Source organism: Coprinopsis cinerea (genome assembly GCF_000182895.1).
Source record: "Coprinopsis cinerea okayama7#130 chromosome 5 map unlocalized cont3.5, whole genome shotgun sequence".
NCBI lineage: Eukaryota > Fungi > Basidiomycota > Agaricomycetes > Agaricales > Psathyrellaceae > Coprinopsis > Coprinopsis cinerea.
Window position 1 is genome coordinate 976171 of NW_003307540.1, and position 12428 is coordinate 988598.

The following is a 12428-nucleotide window of genomic DNA, read 5'->3' on the forward strand; positions in this document are numbered from 1 at the left end:
CTTTGTGCAGCAACAGATACCCGAATTCGACGCGCCACCCTTGCACTTCATCTAGCCACCAACGCCAACGCAGCGCCTAAGCCATTTTTCCAGGTTTCTGTCGGGCTCAGCGAATTCTCAGCGGGGTGGACTTGTATGGTAGCCACGGAACTCAATTTCATTGGAATGGTAGCATTGGAGGTCCTTCGTCAATATTCATGAGCTATAAAGATAGATCATTTACAGCCAATGGGGCGTTACATAGACACAGGATCGAGGTGCTCGACGCGCAAACGCGCCTGCACGTGTGATGCGCCCGCACGTGTGGGTTTTATCCTTCCTTATGAAGAAAGTCTGCACGTGACGTGTGGCTCCCCGCCAAAACGCTCCGAGTTGTACAGGTCTGTCTATCGACAATCCGTAGGATTTCATAACGTGACAGACCTGTCACAGGTCTATACCTCCCCGTCTAGCCGGCCACCAGTACCAGGATGAATCCTCAGTCAATGCAAGTTCTGCCACACGCAGCGGATATCTCTCTGTGTGACGCAGCTGTGCCCATATACAATCGATCCTTTTCCTCGAGCTCGTTCGTCCTTCATGGCGCACTTGCGATCTCTCTGAAATATTTCTACCTTCGCTTATACTCGAACAGGTAGAGTCTGATGACAAACACGTCGTCTGACTCGCCGTCCTACACTTCCTCGCCGGAAGCAAGGTCGGTATTCGCTAGATGGTCGCACCATACAGCACAGGTCATGGCTTCTTCCCCTCGAGCACATGGCAGAGCCCGTGACAATTTTGCACAACAACTACATGTCGAAGCGTACACAACCGACCTTCGACCCCTCACTGGCGAAGGAACTTGCTGCTCTGGATGATCCTCCTATTGGGGACAGTGCGGGCCTGTTCCACGAGGCGCGGTGTCTATAAACGTTTGTTGATTACAGCGACCTCTTTTGACTCCTTGACGTTTGTTGATTAATTTTGGCTCGTCGAACTTGAACATTCGCCTTCGTCCTCCCATCCCCATTGTGTCTGATTGTGTAGGGTGGTTCTTTACTCCCGGAGGGGTATAAGACGCAGCGGGAATGGTGAATGGTCTCGCCAGTCCCTTCCATTCGTTCACCCCGGACAACTTGAACAGAATACTCTACGCAACAATCCATAATCATGCCCATGACTTCTCAAGAGATCTCCTACGCGAAGCTGGATCCACCACTTGGCTGGCTTGTGCTCTCGCTGGTTCGAGCGCTCTATCCTTCCGACATCCCTCCAGAAATGTAAGCTGGCGCTTCCCGTGGCGAGCTCCATGTCAATTGATGAAACTATACAGGCGTCAAGAAATTCAAGACAAACTCTACGGATACCTATCTCACCAGAATCACGTCGCCCCGCTTCGTATTGCAAACATATTCCTTGCCGTCTATTTCTTCAAATGCGCTGCCGTAGGAGATGCGTTTAAACGTGTCTTTGTGTCTTCCAGTGGCTTCAAGTCTACAAGTCATGCCGCTCTGGCCGTGTTCAGGATCTTTTCTGTATTCTATGTTCTTGCCTCAAAGTCCCAGGACGATGATGCAGCGATACATACCCGAAGAATTGTAAGGTACGTGGCCAAGCCCCTGCGAGTTTGTATCATAGCCAATGTGCAGTGGCTTTTAGAATGACGCCGGCCGATGGTGGCTACGCTTATGACGCAGAAGACGCGGCCAACCTGGAGAAAAAGGCCCTTGATATCTTCAACTGGAACATCTCCGTTTCCGTCGAGAAGTAGATTGCATGGTTGAAGCACGTCAACAGCATCTGCGAGCAAAGAAAAAAGGATAAAGGAATGCCAGAGAAACATGTTGACGCTGCCCTGCTCTCCATCGCTGTCCTCCTCAGGGACCCTAGAATTAAGCTCAGGGACCAACCTCAGTCCGACGCACCTCTCGCCACAGTGGGTGGCGCGGTTGTGGATGCCTTCGTCGCCAGTGTCCTCGAGGGTATGCTATAAGCCACTGGACTCGCTACGCAGTCCTCGAGGACAGAGGAAGTTTGGGCTTTCGAATGCCACTGCTGTATGAGATGAACACTCGCCACCACACTATTCCCAATCATACTAAAAGATTTACTAAACTGGCATCGTCACCTACATCCTATCGGTATCATCTATTATACCCTAGTAATATATAATTCTCCCTTAGTCCTGAATTTCTCCGCTCTTCGAGCAAGCTATCCTCCAGTCTGTACGACGACCAAAGAAGAAAAGCGATTGCCATAACAGAGGGCCAATGACGTCACGAAACCGGCTCAGTCGGAGCTTCGCACATTCGAATTGGGGATGATCGATGATCTTGCCCCTCAGTTGGCCTCCTGGAAGGAGGAGAGAGCCTGTTTGACGTAATGCCATCACCACCCCCTATATGCGCTTACTACGAGGCAGCTTTTCCACCACCTCGACCGTAGTAAAGGTGGACCTTGGTCGTCGAAGTCACCAGAGCCGCCAATGACTCGGAGCGGACCAGCGCAGGAATCTGCAGCTTTTGTCCCAGGGAAATGCATTATTCATGAAAGGCTTTGGGACGCTCTCTGGTTTCCTTTGTGACACATTGCAATGAATGAAGGGGGAGATAACAATGGGTAGCTTGATCCGATATGTATCTGCAATGCCAAGTGGTTATCTTTGTGTGACTAATAAAAGCAGAGGACTGGACATGGAAAGGAAGATGAAGTCCACTCTATATATAAGAGCCGCGTTTACATTGACGATGCCCTCCAACTCCCCTTCGCGCCCCACGGAACGATTGGAAATGCGTGTCCCGAACCCTCTTTCGAAAACTTTCAGGACTAGTTCTAGCTCTGACTCATCCCATACCATTCAAGTAATGACGCATACCATTTCCGACCAAAAACAACTGGAGTGCCCAAGACCCGTCTACCCCACCTTTTACCCGGCCAAGAAGCCAAGAATATTGCAAATCAATGGCTCGCCGCCGGACGATCTCACCGCACCATGCATATCCAATTCATCATCGCTGTCCGACCTCCACTTCGACACGACTGGCGTAGAATCCCATATCCAAACGCTTTCAGGGCAGACCTCACCGTCAGAAACATCTTATCGAGTCAACTGCATACCCTGTTTGGGGCCACTGTCCCCTGTCGAGGACGATGCGGCCTCGAGCAGTAGTGGATCGTACCTAGCGACACCAAGTGACTATCGTTTGACTCCCCACTCCGCAAGAAGGGACCAAGGTGCTTGTGATTGAGTTGTATCCCCGAAACCGTTATCTGACTTCACCCTTTTGTAGAGTTGGACGAACAATGCAGTCGCCCCGATGTAGGACAGTGTTCCAGGACAGTCCCTTCTAGCTGGCTTGCCCTCTACCTCGTCACTACGCTTTTGAGAAAGGACGTTGAGGGAAGCTTACTCGACCTTTCATCGTAAGTCATCTCGCCTTCCTTTGTGTAGCGACCCTCCTAACCTTGAACTCGCGTGGCTGGCAGTATTCTCAAATACTCTCAGGTCACACAAGTGCGCCTGAACACGATCATTCACGACCTTCACCTTGATGAAAGGATTATGCTCCTTGCATTATACTACCTCGATCGATTATACCCCGATGGAGCATTCCTGCTTGGAATTCATGCTTCCGAAGCTGTTTCATGGGCCTTCGTCATCGCAAGAGCCTTTTTGGTCGGTGTGATGCTGGCTGAGTTGTGGATTGACGATAACCCGCACCACATTAGTGTTTTGTAAGTCACTTCCGGGTTACTTATGTGTACACAGAGACTCACGAACCCTTCTAGCGCTCGTTTGTGCCTCTCACCCACCAAGACTGCGGCCCAGATCCAGCGGAAAGCTCTAGTGGCCCTAGGATACAACCTGACAGTCAATGGACTTATCTGGAAAACTTGGCTGTCTCGCTTACAGCTAAAATGCATCATCTACGAGCTCAGCGTCGGTAGCGGGGTGGGGTACATAAACGAAGATGTCTCTACTCTAATTAATGAGCTCTTCAGAGGTACAGGCGTCCCTCTTACCCAACGCTTCAATCAAAACAGACACATAGAAGCAAGCGCAAACCTTGAGAAAGCTGGTGAACTCTCAAGTATACTTTCAGATGGGTTGCTGAGCCCTGGTGCCAGCTGTGAAAGGGAATGAGCATCCAATCTTCTTTGTCTTCCCACAAAAAGTCGATCCGTCGATAGTGTTACTTTCTTTCTCGTGGCATTGTCCTTTCGCAAAGCTTCTCCTTTGTATTTCTCTGTGCCATGGCGAAAACGCGTAAAAAGCGAAAGAATGTCAGAGAATATTTGCATTATTCTTTATGAGCGTGAATTGGAGACAGGGGCGTGTGAAGAAGGGCAATCAATCTATGTCATCAGCGCAACTGCAATCTCGGGCCTTGGCTTATACAGCAATTCCATCTTTTCCTCTTCCACCACCTATACCGCGCGTTCTCACCAACTAGTTCCTATCCACGACTCCCATTGAAGACAATATACAACTAGTCTGACTCAGTCACTGTTCAAGATGTCGGAAAACTCGAACATTGCCGCCCGTATGGACATCGACGAGGCCGCTATCGATGAGGGCCTCTATTCGCGTCAATTGTGAGAACCGTCCTCATTCATTTCTGTAGTCTATGCTAATTCCTACTAGGTATGTCTTGGGACATGAAGGTAAGAACTTTGCGCGCAACTTTGCGACAACGCTGGACTCACACCTGTGTAACAGCCATGAAGCGAATGGCGGCCTCCAATGTTCTGATCGTCGGCCTGCAAGGATTGGGCGTCGAGATCGGTGAGTCTTAAACAAACCCGTGTTGTGTATTTTCACGACTCAGCATCTCCACAGCAAAGAACATCGTTCTCGCCGGTGTCAAGTCCGTGACCCTCTACGATCCTGAGCCCGTTACCATCTCCGATCTCAGCTCCCAAGTACGCGGTTCCGTGCTTTCTTCATTGACTCATGCTGAAGATAATCTTCAGTTCTTCCTCCGTGAAGAGGATGTTGGAAAATCAAGAGCTGCAGCCACTCTGCCCCGATTGGCTGAGCTGAATGCCTATGTCCCTGTTCGTGACCTAGGCGGCCAACCCGGTCAAGAGATTACCGTCGACCTCGTGAAAGGATTCCAGGTAACCTCCCTCCGACCAAGTCCGAAGTGCGTGTTTGACCAGGAAATTAGGTTGTCGTCCTCTGTGGAGTCCCACTCAAGAAGCAACTCGAGATCAACGATTGGACCCACGCGAACGGGATTCCCTTCATCGCTGCAGAGACCCGAGGCCTTTTTGGGTGCGTTTCCTCGCGCTTAACTCGCGCTTAAGCTAACCTGCTGGATAGATCTGCATTCAACGACTTTGGTTCCAAGTTCACCTGCGTTGACCCTACTGGCGAACAGCCGTTGTCCGGTATGATTGTCTCCATCGACAAAGTAAGTCCTCCCTGCTTCAGGCACCACCTTTCGAGGTTCTCATTCAAAACTCAGGAGCAAGATGGACTTGTTACCTGCTTGGATGAGACCAGACATGGATTGGAAGATGGCGACTTCGTTACTTTCACGGAAGTCCAGGGTATGACCGAGCTGAACGGTTGCGAGCCACGCAAGGTTACCGTCAAGGGGCCTTATACCTTCACCATCGGCGACGTCTCCAACTTCGGCGATTACAAGACCGGAGGCATATTCACCCAGGTCAAAATGCCCAAGATTATTGAATTCGTACGTCTGAATGCAAAGTATAATCGTGCTCTTCTCACTGATAGTGGCATCAGAAATCCCTCCGAGCTTCATTGCAAGATCCCGAATTCTTCATTACCGATTTTGCCAAATTTGACCGACCCGCCACCGCACACGCAGCTTTCCAGGCCTTGTCAGAATTCCGTTCTGAAAAAGGTCGCTTGCCGCGACCTCGAAACGAGGAAGACGCAGCGACTCTTTTTGAGCTGGCCAAGAAGATTAATGCGGACGCCGAGGAGAAGATCGTCAAGGAGCTCGCCTACCAGGCATCTGGAGACCTTTCGCCCATCAACGCCGTTGTGGGTGGTTTCGTTGCTCAGGAGGTTTTGAAGGCCTGTTCGGCCAAGTTCCATCCTATGGTTCAACACTTTTACTTTGATTCCCTCGAGTCTCTTCCAGACACCCTCCCTTCCGAAGCAGATTGCCAACCAACAGGGTCTCGTTACGATGGTCAGATTGCCGTGTTCGGTAAAGCCTTCCAGGAGAAGATCGCCAACCATCGCCAATTCCTTGTTGGATCTGGTGCTATCGGCTGCGAGATGCTCAAGAATTGGAGTATGATTGGTTTGGCGACTGGACCGAAGGGCGTCATCCATGTTACTGACTTGGACACCATCGAAAAGAGTAACCTCAACAGGCAATTCTTGTTCCGTCCCAAAGATTTGGGCAAATTCAAGGCTGAGGTCGCTGCGACTGCAGTGGCCGATATGAACCCTGATCTCAAGGACAAGATCTTGGCCAAGCAGGAACCGGTGGGTCCTGCCACTGAGAGTAAGTCATCAGATGTCCTCCACCTGTGTCTTGATCATCTCACCCCTCATAATAGACATCTACGACGAGGCATTCTTCGACAGTATCGACGGTGTGACCAATGCCCTGGATAACATCAAAGCTCGTGAGTCCCGCGGCGACTTCACCCCTGACAACTTGTCTAACACAATCCCAGGCCTGTACATGGATCAGCGTTGTGTGTTCTATCAGAAGCCCCTGCTAGAGTCGGGCACCCTTGGAACCAAGGGAAACACTCAAGTCATCATTCCACACCTCACTGAGTCGTATGGCTCGTCTCAGGATCCTCCTGAGAAGGAAACCCCATCCTGCACAATCAAGAACTTCCCGAACGCCATTAACCACACCATCGAGGTAGGTTGCTTCATACGAGCGTTCCTATTTCAATCTTAACATCAAACTATCAGTGGTCTCGCACGCAATTCGACAACCTCTTTGTCAAACCTGCCCAATCTGTTAATGCCTATCTCTCCGAGCCCAACTACCTTGAGACTACCTTGAAGTACTCTGGACAGCAGAAGGACCAGATCGAGCAAATAGTCTCCTATTTGGTGACCAACAAGCCACTCACCTTCGAAGAGTGCATCATCTGGGCTCGTCTCCAATTCGAGAAGGACTACAACAATGAGATTCGACAGCTCCTGTTCAGTCTTCCCAAAGACGCCGTGACGAGCACTGGACAGCCCTTCTGGAGCGGACCCAAGCGGGCACCTGACCCACTCACCTTCAACTCTAACGATGTGAGTTCTTTATTCAATTGAAAACGTTCCTTCGGGCTTAATTGTCCTGGTATAGCCCACCCATCTTGCATACATCATCGCCGCTGCCAACCTCCATGCTTTCAACTATGGTCTCCGTGGCGAGACTGATCCTGCATTCTTCCGCAAGGTGGTTGACACGGTCATTGTCCCGGAGTTCACGCCCAAGAGCGGAGTCAAGGTCCAGATCAACGATAACGATCCAGCTCCTGAGCAGTCAGGCGGAGGTGGCGAGTAATCCGATCTTGGGATAGATAGCTTCGCGTTACTGACCCATGAGCAGATGTGGATCTCGACGAGCTCGCAGCCAAGTTACCCGCTCCATCATCTTTGGCCGGCTATCGTCTCACTCCTGTCGAGTTCGAGAAGGATGACGATACGAACCATCACATCGACTTCATTACTGCCGCTTCTAATCTGCGAGCCATGAACTATGGCATCAACCCCGCAGACAAACATACCACGAAGCAGATTGCCGGAAAGATCATCCCTGCAATCGCCACCACTACCTCGCTGGTGACAGGTCTGGTCTGCCTCGAATTGTACAAGGTATGAATTATGGAATGTTCGAAAACAAGTGGTTCATGCTGACGACGCGACTGCAACTCATTAGATCATCGACGGCAAGAAGAACATCGAGTCGTACAAGAATGGATTCGTTAACCTCGCACTGCCATTCTTCGGTTTCTCAGAGCCGATCGCTGCGCAGAAGCAGAAGTACGGCGAGACGGAGTGGACGCTCTGGGATCGTTTCGAGTTCAAGAACAACCCTTCCTTGAAGGAAATCATCGACTTCTTCCAGGAGAAGCACAAGCTAGAGGTGACCATGGTCAGCCAGGGCGTGAGCATGCTCTGGAGTTCGTTTGTCGGAAAGAAGAAGGTTTGTCCGTTTTTCAAACGTGCGCTTTCATCTTCTGACCCATGTTTAATTCTCTAGAGCGAGGAACGCCTTCCCATGCCATTCTCGCAGCTGGTGGAACATGTCAGCAGGAAGCCGATTCCGCCACACACGAAGCATCTCATTGTGGAAGTCATGGTTTCGGACGAAGAGGGCGAAGATGTCGAGGTACTTGGCATCTCATTTCACATTCAACATATCACATTGAATGAGCTAATCCATCCGCTAGGTCCCCTTCATCGTCGTACGCATTTAAATACCGGAAGAACACCATCGAGCGGGTCAACGGAGTTACCATGTAATCATGTAGAACCAATAGCACTTTGTACCGAAATAATGGCTTTTTTCCCTCGTGCATTACACTCGCCGACGAATCAAACGAAATCAATTTTTTTACAGGATCAAAGTTTTACGAGGCCCAATTGAAAGTCTGGAGCACACCACACACTTCTAGAATTCGACCGAGGAACAAAAGCCATGTGTGTATTTGATTTTGTACCATGGGGTCAAGTACATAAGAAGAACGGCATGCATATGTACTGGTCTCGATACCTACTTACAAAGTAAGTATGGTGATAAAAGCGGGATCGGGTGAAAGGGGAACAGGGGAGAGGTCTGCGGAAAAATAGGGCAAAGAGGAGGGAGGAAGGGGGGAACGCGGAACGGGCGAATTAAGGGAAGAGCGCGAACGGGTAGGTAGGCGAAGGAGGTATATCGGAATACGAAACGAGATGAAGCGAGAAGGGGTGGGGACAGAGGAAAAGCGTGACTACTTTTGTAAATATTTTTGTAGAGGGTTCATGGGAGATGAAACCGCAGGGTCACAGAAGACACAGAGAGGAAACTGGAAAAAAAAAAGCGGAAACAAAGCGGCCGTGAAGAAAAAATCAAATGAGGATCACGAAGGAGAAAATACATGCTACAACAAAAAGACCGGATGCGAACGGGAAAGATCAAACATCGAAGTGGTGGAAATGATGAACACGATCATTAGTGGTTGTAACGGCTGGATAAATAACCATGGCAGGAAGACGTGATACGCAAAGCGAAGGACAAGAGCGTCAACAGCGAAACAAGAATATGCGACGAGAAACAGCAAACTCCAATGAGATAATAGTCCAGATCAAAAGGTGAACAAGAAGACTGGCGAATCCGAAAAGGTGTTTGGTTTCATCGGCACGATGACGATCGATGTCCTCCAGGTTTGGATGGAATTCGGTGTGGCCCCGTTGTCCCGAAACACTCCGGTTTACACAGGAGCGCCTCATGTTGGGAAGGCCGAATGTCGTGCAGAATGACGATAAAAATAGACAGCGAAAGTTCGAAATCGCGGAGCGCAGCTTGAAGAAATAGTACAGGTGGCAGTCAACTGGATGGGGAACAAACTAATGCTGGTTGCTGATTGTAGTGTAGTGGTGATTGATGATGCCAACGAGAATAATAGACAAAGACTTCTATGCTGAAGGGCGTTGAATCGTGACGCGAGATGAGGTTATCGGGTTCACAGCCTGGGAGTCCCTATGCAGCGTAACCCGCAGCGGGATACATATATGGGTTGGCTTCGATCCAGCGGGGTTCGGTTTTGAATGTCGCCAAGTGTTCCTGGGAGGTCATGCGAACATCACTGCACTTGTAGTCGTATCCAGATTGGGAATAGGACCGCAAGTGGTGGCGAGATAAAAGGTTGTCAGAGTCATAGAACAAGGACTGCGAACGGGAATGCGTCATCGCGGTTGTGGTTGCATGAGGGTATATGGTGTACGGATGGCTGACGAAGACGGCAGGTGCGTATGCGTAGGTCGGATAGGCCTTGTAGGCAATGCCAAAGGATGCATCGCAGGACGGCAATCCATGGGGACGGTAGCCCATCGAATAAAGATGGGGTTGCGACGGTTGAACGGCGACGTAGTGTCCGCTGCTGCGGTTGCGGTCCCGAAGGATGGGTTCATCGCCTGACGGGCTCCATTTCGCCGGAGGAGGGAGCGTTTTAGTCGCAGCAGCGTTGACAGCGTGAAGGTTTTCCTGACCGGAAAGTTGAAGCTGTGTGTCGCGCAGAGCTGCGGGATCGATGACCCGACGTCGAGGCAAATACTCTTCCCTGAGAGGGCCATCCTCGTCAAGGTTGATCTCCATGATGCTAGCAGAAGAAGCGTACTGCTTGTCCAGCTTCTCCTTGCGCTCCTCGAGGCCGAGGAAGACGGGTTGGGGAAGGGGAGAGAAGCTGGAAGGAGATGGCGCTTGGACGATCTCATCAATCGTCTTACGGATAGTGGAATGTGGGTTCGATGATGGTCTCCCAATCGGCTGAAGGTGAGACGGAGCCAGAGACATATGGTATGACTGAAGGTGGGTCATCCAATGAGCCCACTCCTTGTTAGAAATGGAGAGATCATAGGAGAAGACATCCAAAGCCATAGCCTCAAGTCGATTGAGCTCTTGGATGGGGACGTTGGAGATTGTGTGCCTACGGAGACAGTCAACAATGCACGTATGGAGAAATGAAGATGGGACCTACCAAGTCTTGTTGGTGAAAGTATGATCATCCAACCACTTATTCGCCAGCATGCAGCCGAGCACGACTAGGCGAAAGGGTGCATTGACCTCCAGGCCTTCCCGCTCGTAGCTGTATGCATCCCCGAGTAACGCATGGCGGAAACGAGCCTCCTTGGGATACTCGGGGCCGAGTTCGGCGTTAAAGAACACTGGCAAGCGAATGATGTACCACAGGCCCAAGAAAACGGCAGATGGTTGCAACAAGGTGGAAAGGAGCAACGAATGGATCGCCGGTGCCAGGTATCTGGGCGGGGCGAGCGGGTACTGTACAGCGCGGGTGCTGCCATCACGAGATCAGTATGATGCGTTGCATCGGCCGGTAGAAAAAAAAAACTTACGACGGGTACGTGAATGCCGGCGACAGGCTGAGTCCTGTCGTACACACCTTCCAGACGTAACTGGCCAGCCACTCCGACAACGGTTGAGACAGTTGTCTGTAGCCACTAGTGGGGCTAGGCGTGATGACCTCTGGGGCAGGCGCTGGTTCCTTGACAGGCTCCGCCAAGGTGGGGAAAACCGGAGCAAGCCGTGATTCCGCAGAACTGTCTTGCTTGAGGACACCATAGTTGGCGTTGACGGGCGCAGTTATACAATCTTCTCCAGTGAGGGAGGGCTGCTCTGCAGCGACAACTCCGTCGACGAAATCCGCAAAGGGGGTAATAGGTTCCAACGGACTTGAGCCGGATTCGTGTCCACTATCCGTACCGGGCGAGTGATCGTGATAGATGGGCTTGTAAGATGAATGGCGATGTGGTTGGTCTTCGTATGTGGCGAGGTTGCTGAAAACCAAGTCGGGAGAAACATCGTCGGTCTCGACATCCTCTTCAATCTCCATCGCATCACAGCCGTCACATGGTGCCGGATACTCCTCCTCACCTTCCCAACACTCTACATCCCTCGCATAACCCTGTCTCGAATGAACTCCTGCCTGGGGGTAGACACGGAGTGCGGCTGCTGCAGTCAAGGGCGGAAGACACGCTTGCGCGCGAGCTCCTTTAATGGCCATCGCGTTGCCCGCAAAGGCCAACCCATGAATAAAATCCTGCTCTCGACGTTGGTCGGGAAGGTAGGAATCCTCTTCCCAAATACGACGTGGCTTCGAGACTTTCCACGATGGAGTTGCGCCCACGTCACGAGTACGCTTCATGACGGGGTTGGCTGTCGACTTTGCGACACGGGGGACGGGGACTGGCATGTGCACGAGAAGATAGACGAGAGTCTGTGGTCTATCCCGCGAGCGTTCGCCGAATTGACCGTTAAACTCTTGTCTATGTGGATGCCCCTGTAGTCAAGGAGCGGTTGGCCGGCGAACGAAAGAATGAACTGGGTGGGGTCGTAAGGGCAGTCGTAAAGGAGAAAAAAAGGGGTAGCAGGGACGTCGATAACACAGAAGCGGGGATGTGGCAGACGCACAGCGAAGGCGTGCCCTTTTGAGTGTTGTCGTCGCAGAGAAAAACGGGTTGTTTAGGCCAGACGATGGCAAGCGATGAAAAAGCTGCTTGACCGGTGCTTTTCCTGTGCTCCTCGTCGACAGACTACGACAACCGTCTTCGAAGCTGGGCGCAGACGACGGAGACCTGGCTCTGAGAATCGACGAGAGACTGTCGATCCGCCTGCTAAAAGTGTGAGGGCGAAATCATCATCAACCGACAGTCGCTATTATACTCCCCCCTTTCTCACGCTACACGTGATTATCTGCTGACAGAACCACTGAACCCTGCCTCGTCT

At 51.2% G+C, this 12428-nt stretch overlaps 4 protein-coding genes across 4 annotated transcripts; 3 read left to right on the forward strand and 1 right to left on the reverse strand.

Annotated features, from left to right (window-relative positions):
- Window positions 1–1152: 1152 nt before the first annotated feature.
- On the forward strand, window positions 1153–1753 carry CC1G_00044 (hypothetical protein; the record flags this gene model as incomplete). The annotated part of the gene is made up of 3 exons (XM_001836856.1): window positions 1153–1262; window positions 1316–1585; window positions 1642–1753. The coding sequence occupies 3 exons, from the start codon at window positions 1153–1155 to the stop codon at window positions 1751–1753; spliced, it is 492 nt and encodes a 163-aa protein (XP_001836908.1).
- Window positions 1754–2729: 976 nt separating this feature from the next.
- CC1G_00045 (hypothetical protein) lies at window positions 2730–4034 on the forward strand (the record flags this gene model as incomplete). Its single annotated transcript, XM_001836857.2, has 5 exons — window positions 2730–3216; window positions 3273–3405; window positions 3469–3717; window positions 3772–3926; window positions 3985–4034. 5 exons carry the CDS (start codon window positions 2730–2732, stop codon window positions 4032–4034), a joined length of 1074 nt encoding a protein of 357 aa, XP_001836909.2.
- Window positions 4035–4498: 464 nt separating this feature from the next.
- CC1G_14580 (ubiquitin activating enzyme) lies at window positions 4499–8403 on the forward strand (the record flags this gene model as incomplete). Its single annotated transcript, XM_002911102.1, has 17 exons — window positions 4499–4578; window positions 4628–4647; window positions 4703–4768; window positions 4823–4905; window positions 4957–5103; window positions 5154–5260; window positions 5309–5399; window positions 5454–5684; window positions 5738–6473; window positions 6529–6597; window positions 6649–6845; window positions 6899–7231; window positions 7287–7476; window positions 7533–7798; window positions 7863–8129; window positions 8187–8315; window positions 8377–8403. 17 exons carry the CDS (start codon window positions 4499–4501, stop codon window positions 8401–8403), a joined length of 3039 nt encoding a protein of 1012 aa, XP_002911148.1.
- A 1262-nt stretch (window positions 8404–9665) lies between these two features.
- On the reverse strand, window positions 9666–11895 carry CC1G_00048 (hypothetical protein; the record flags this gene model as incomplete). Its single annotated transcript, XM_001836860.1, has 3 exons — window positions 9666–10611; window positions 10663–10980; window positions 11039–11895. The coding sequence occupies 3 exons, from the start codon at window positions 11893–11895 to the stop codon at window positions 9666–9668; spliced, it is 2121 nt and encodes a 706-aa protein (XP_001836912.1).
- Window positions 11896–12428: the final 533 nt, after the last annotated feature.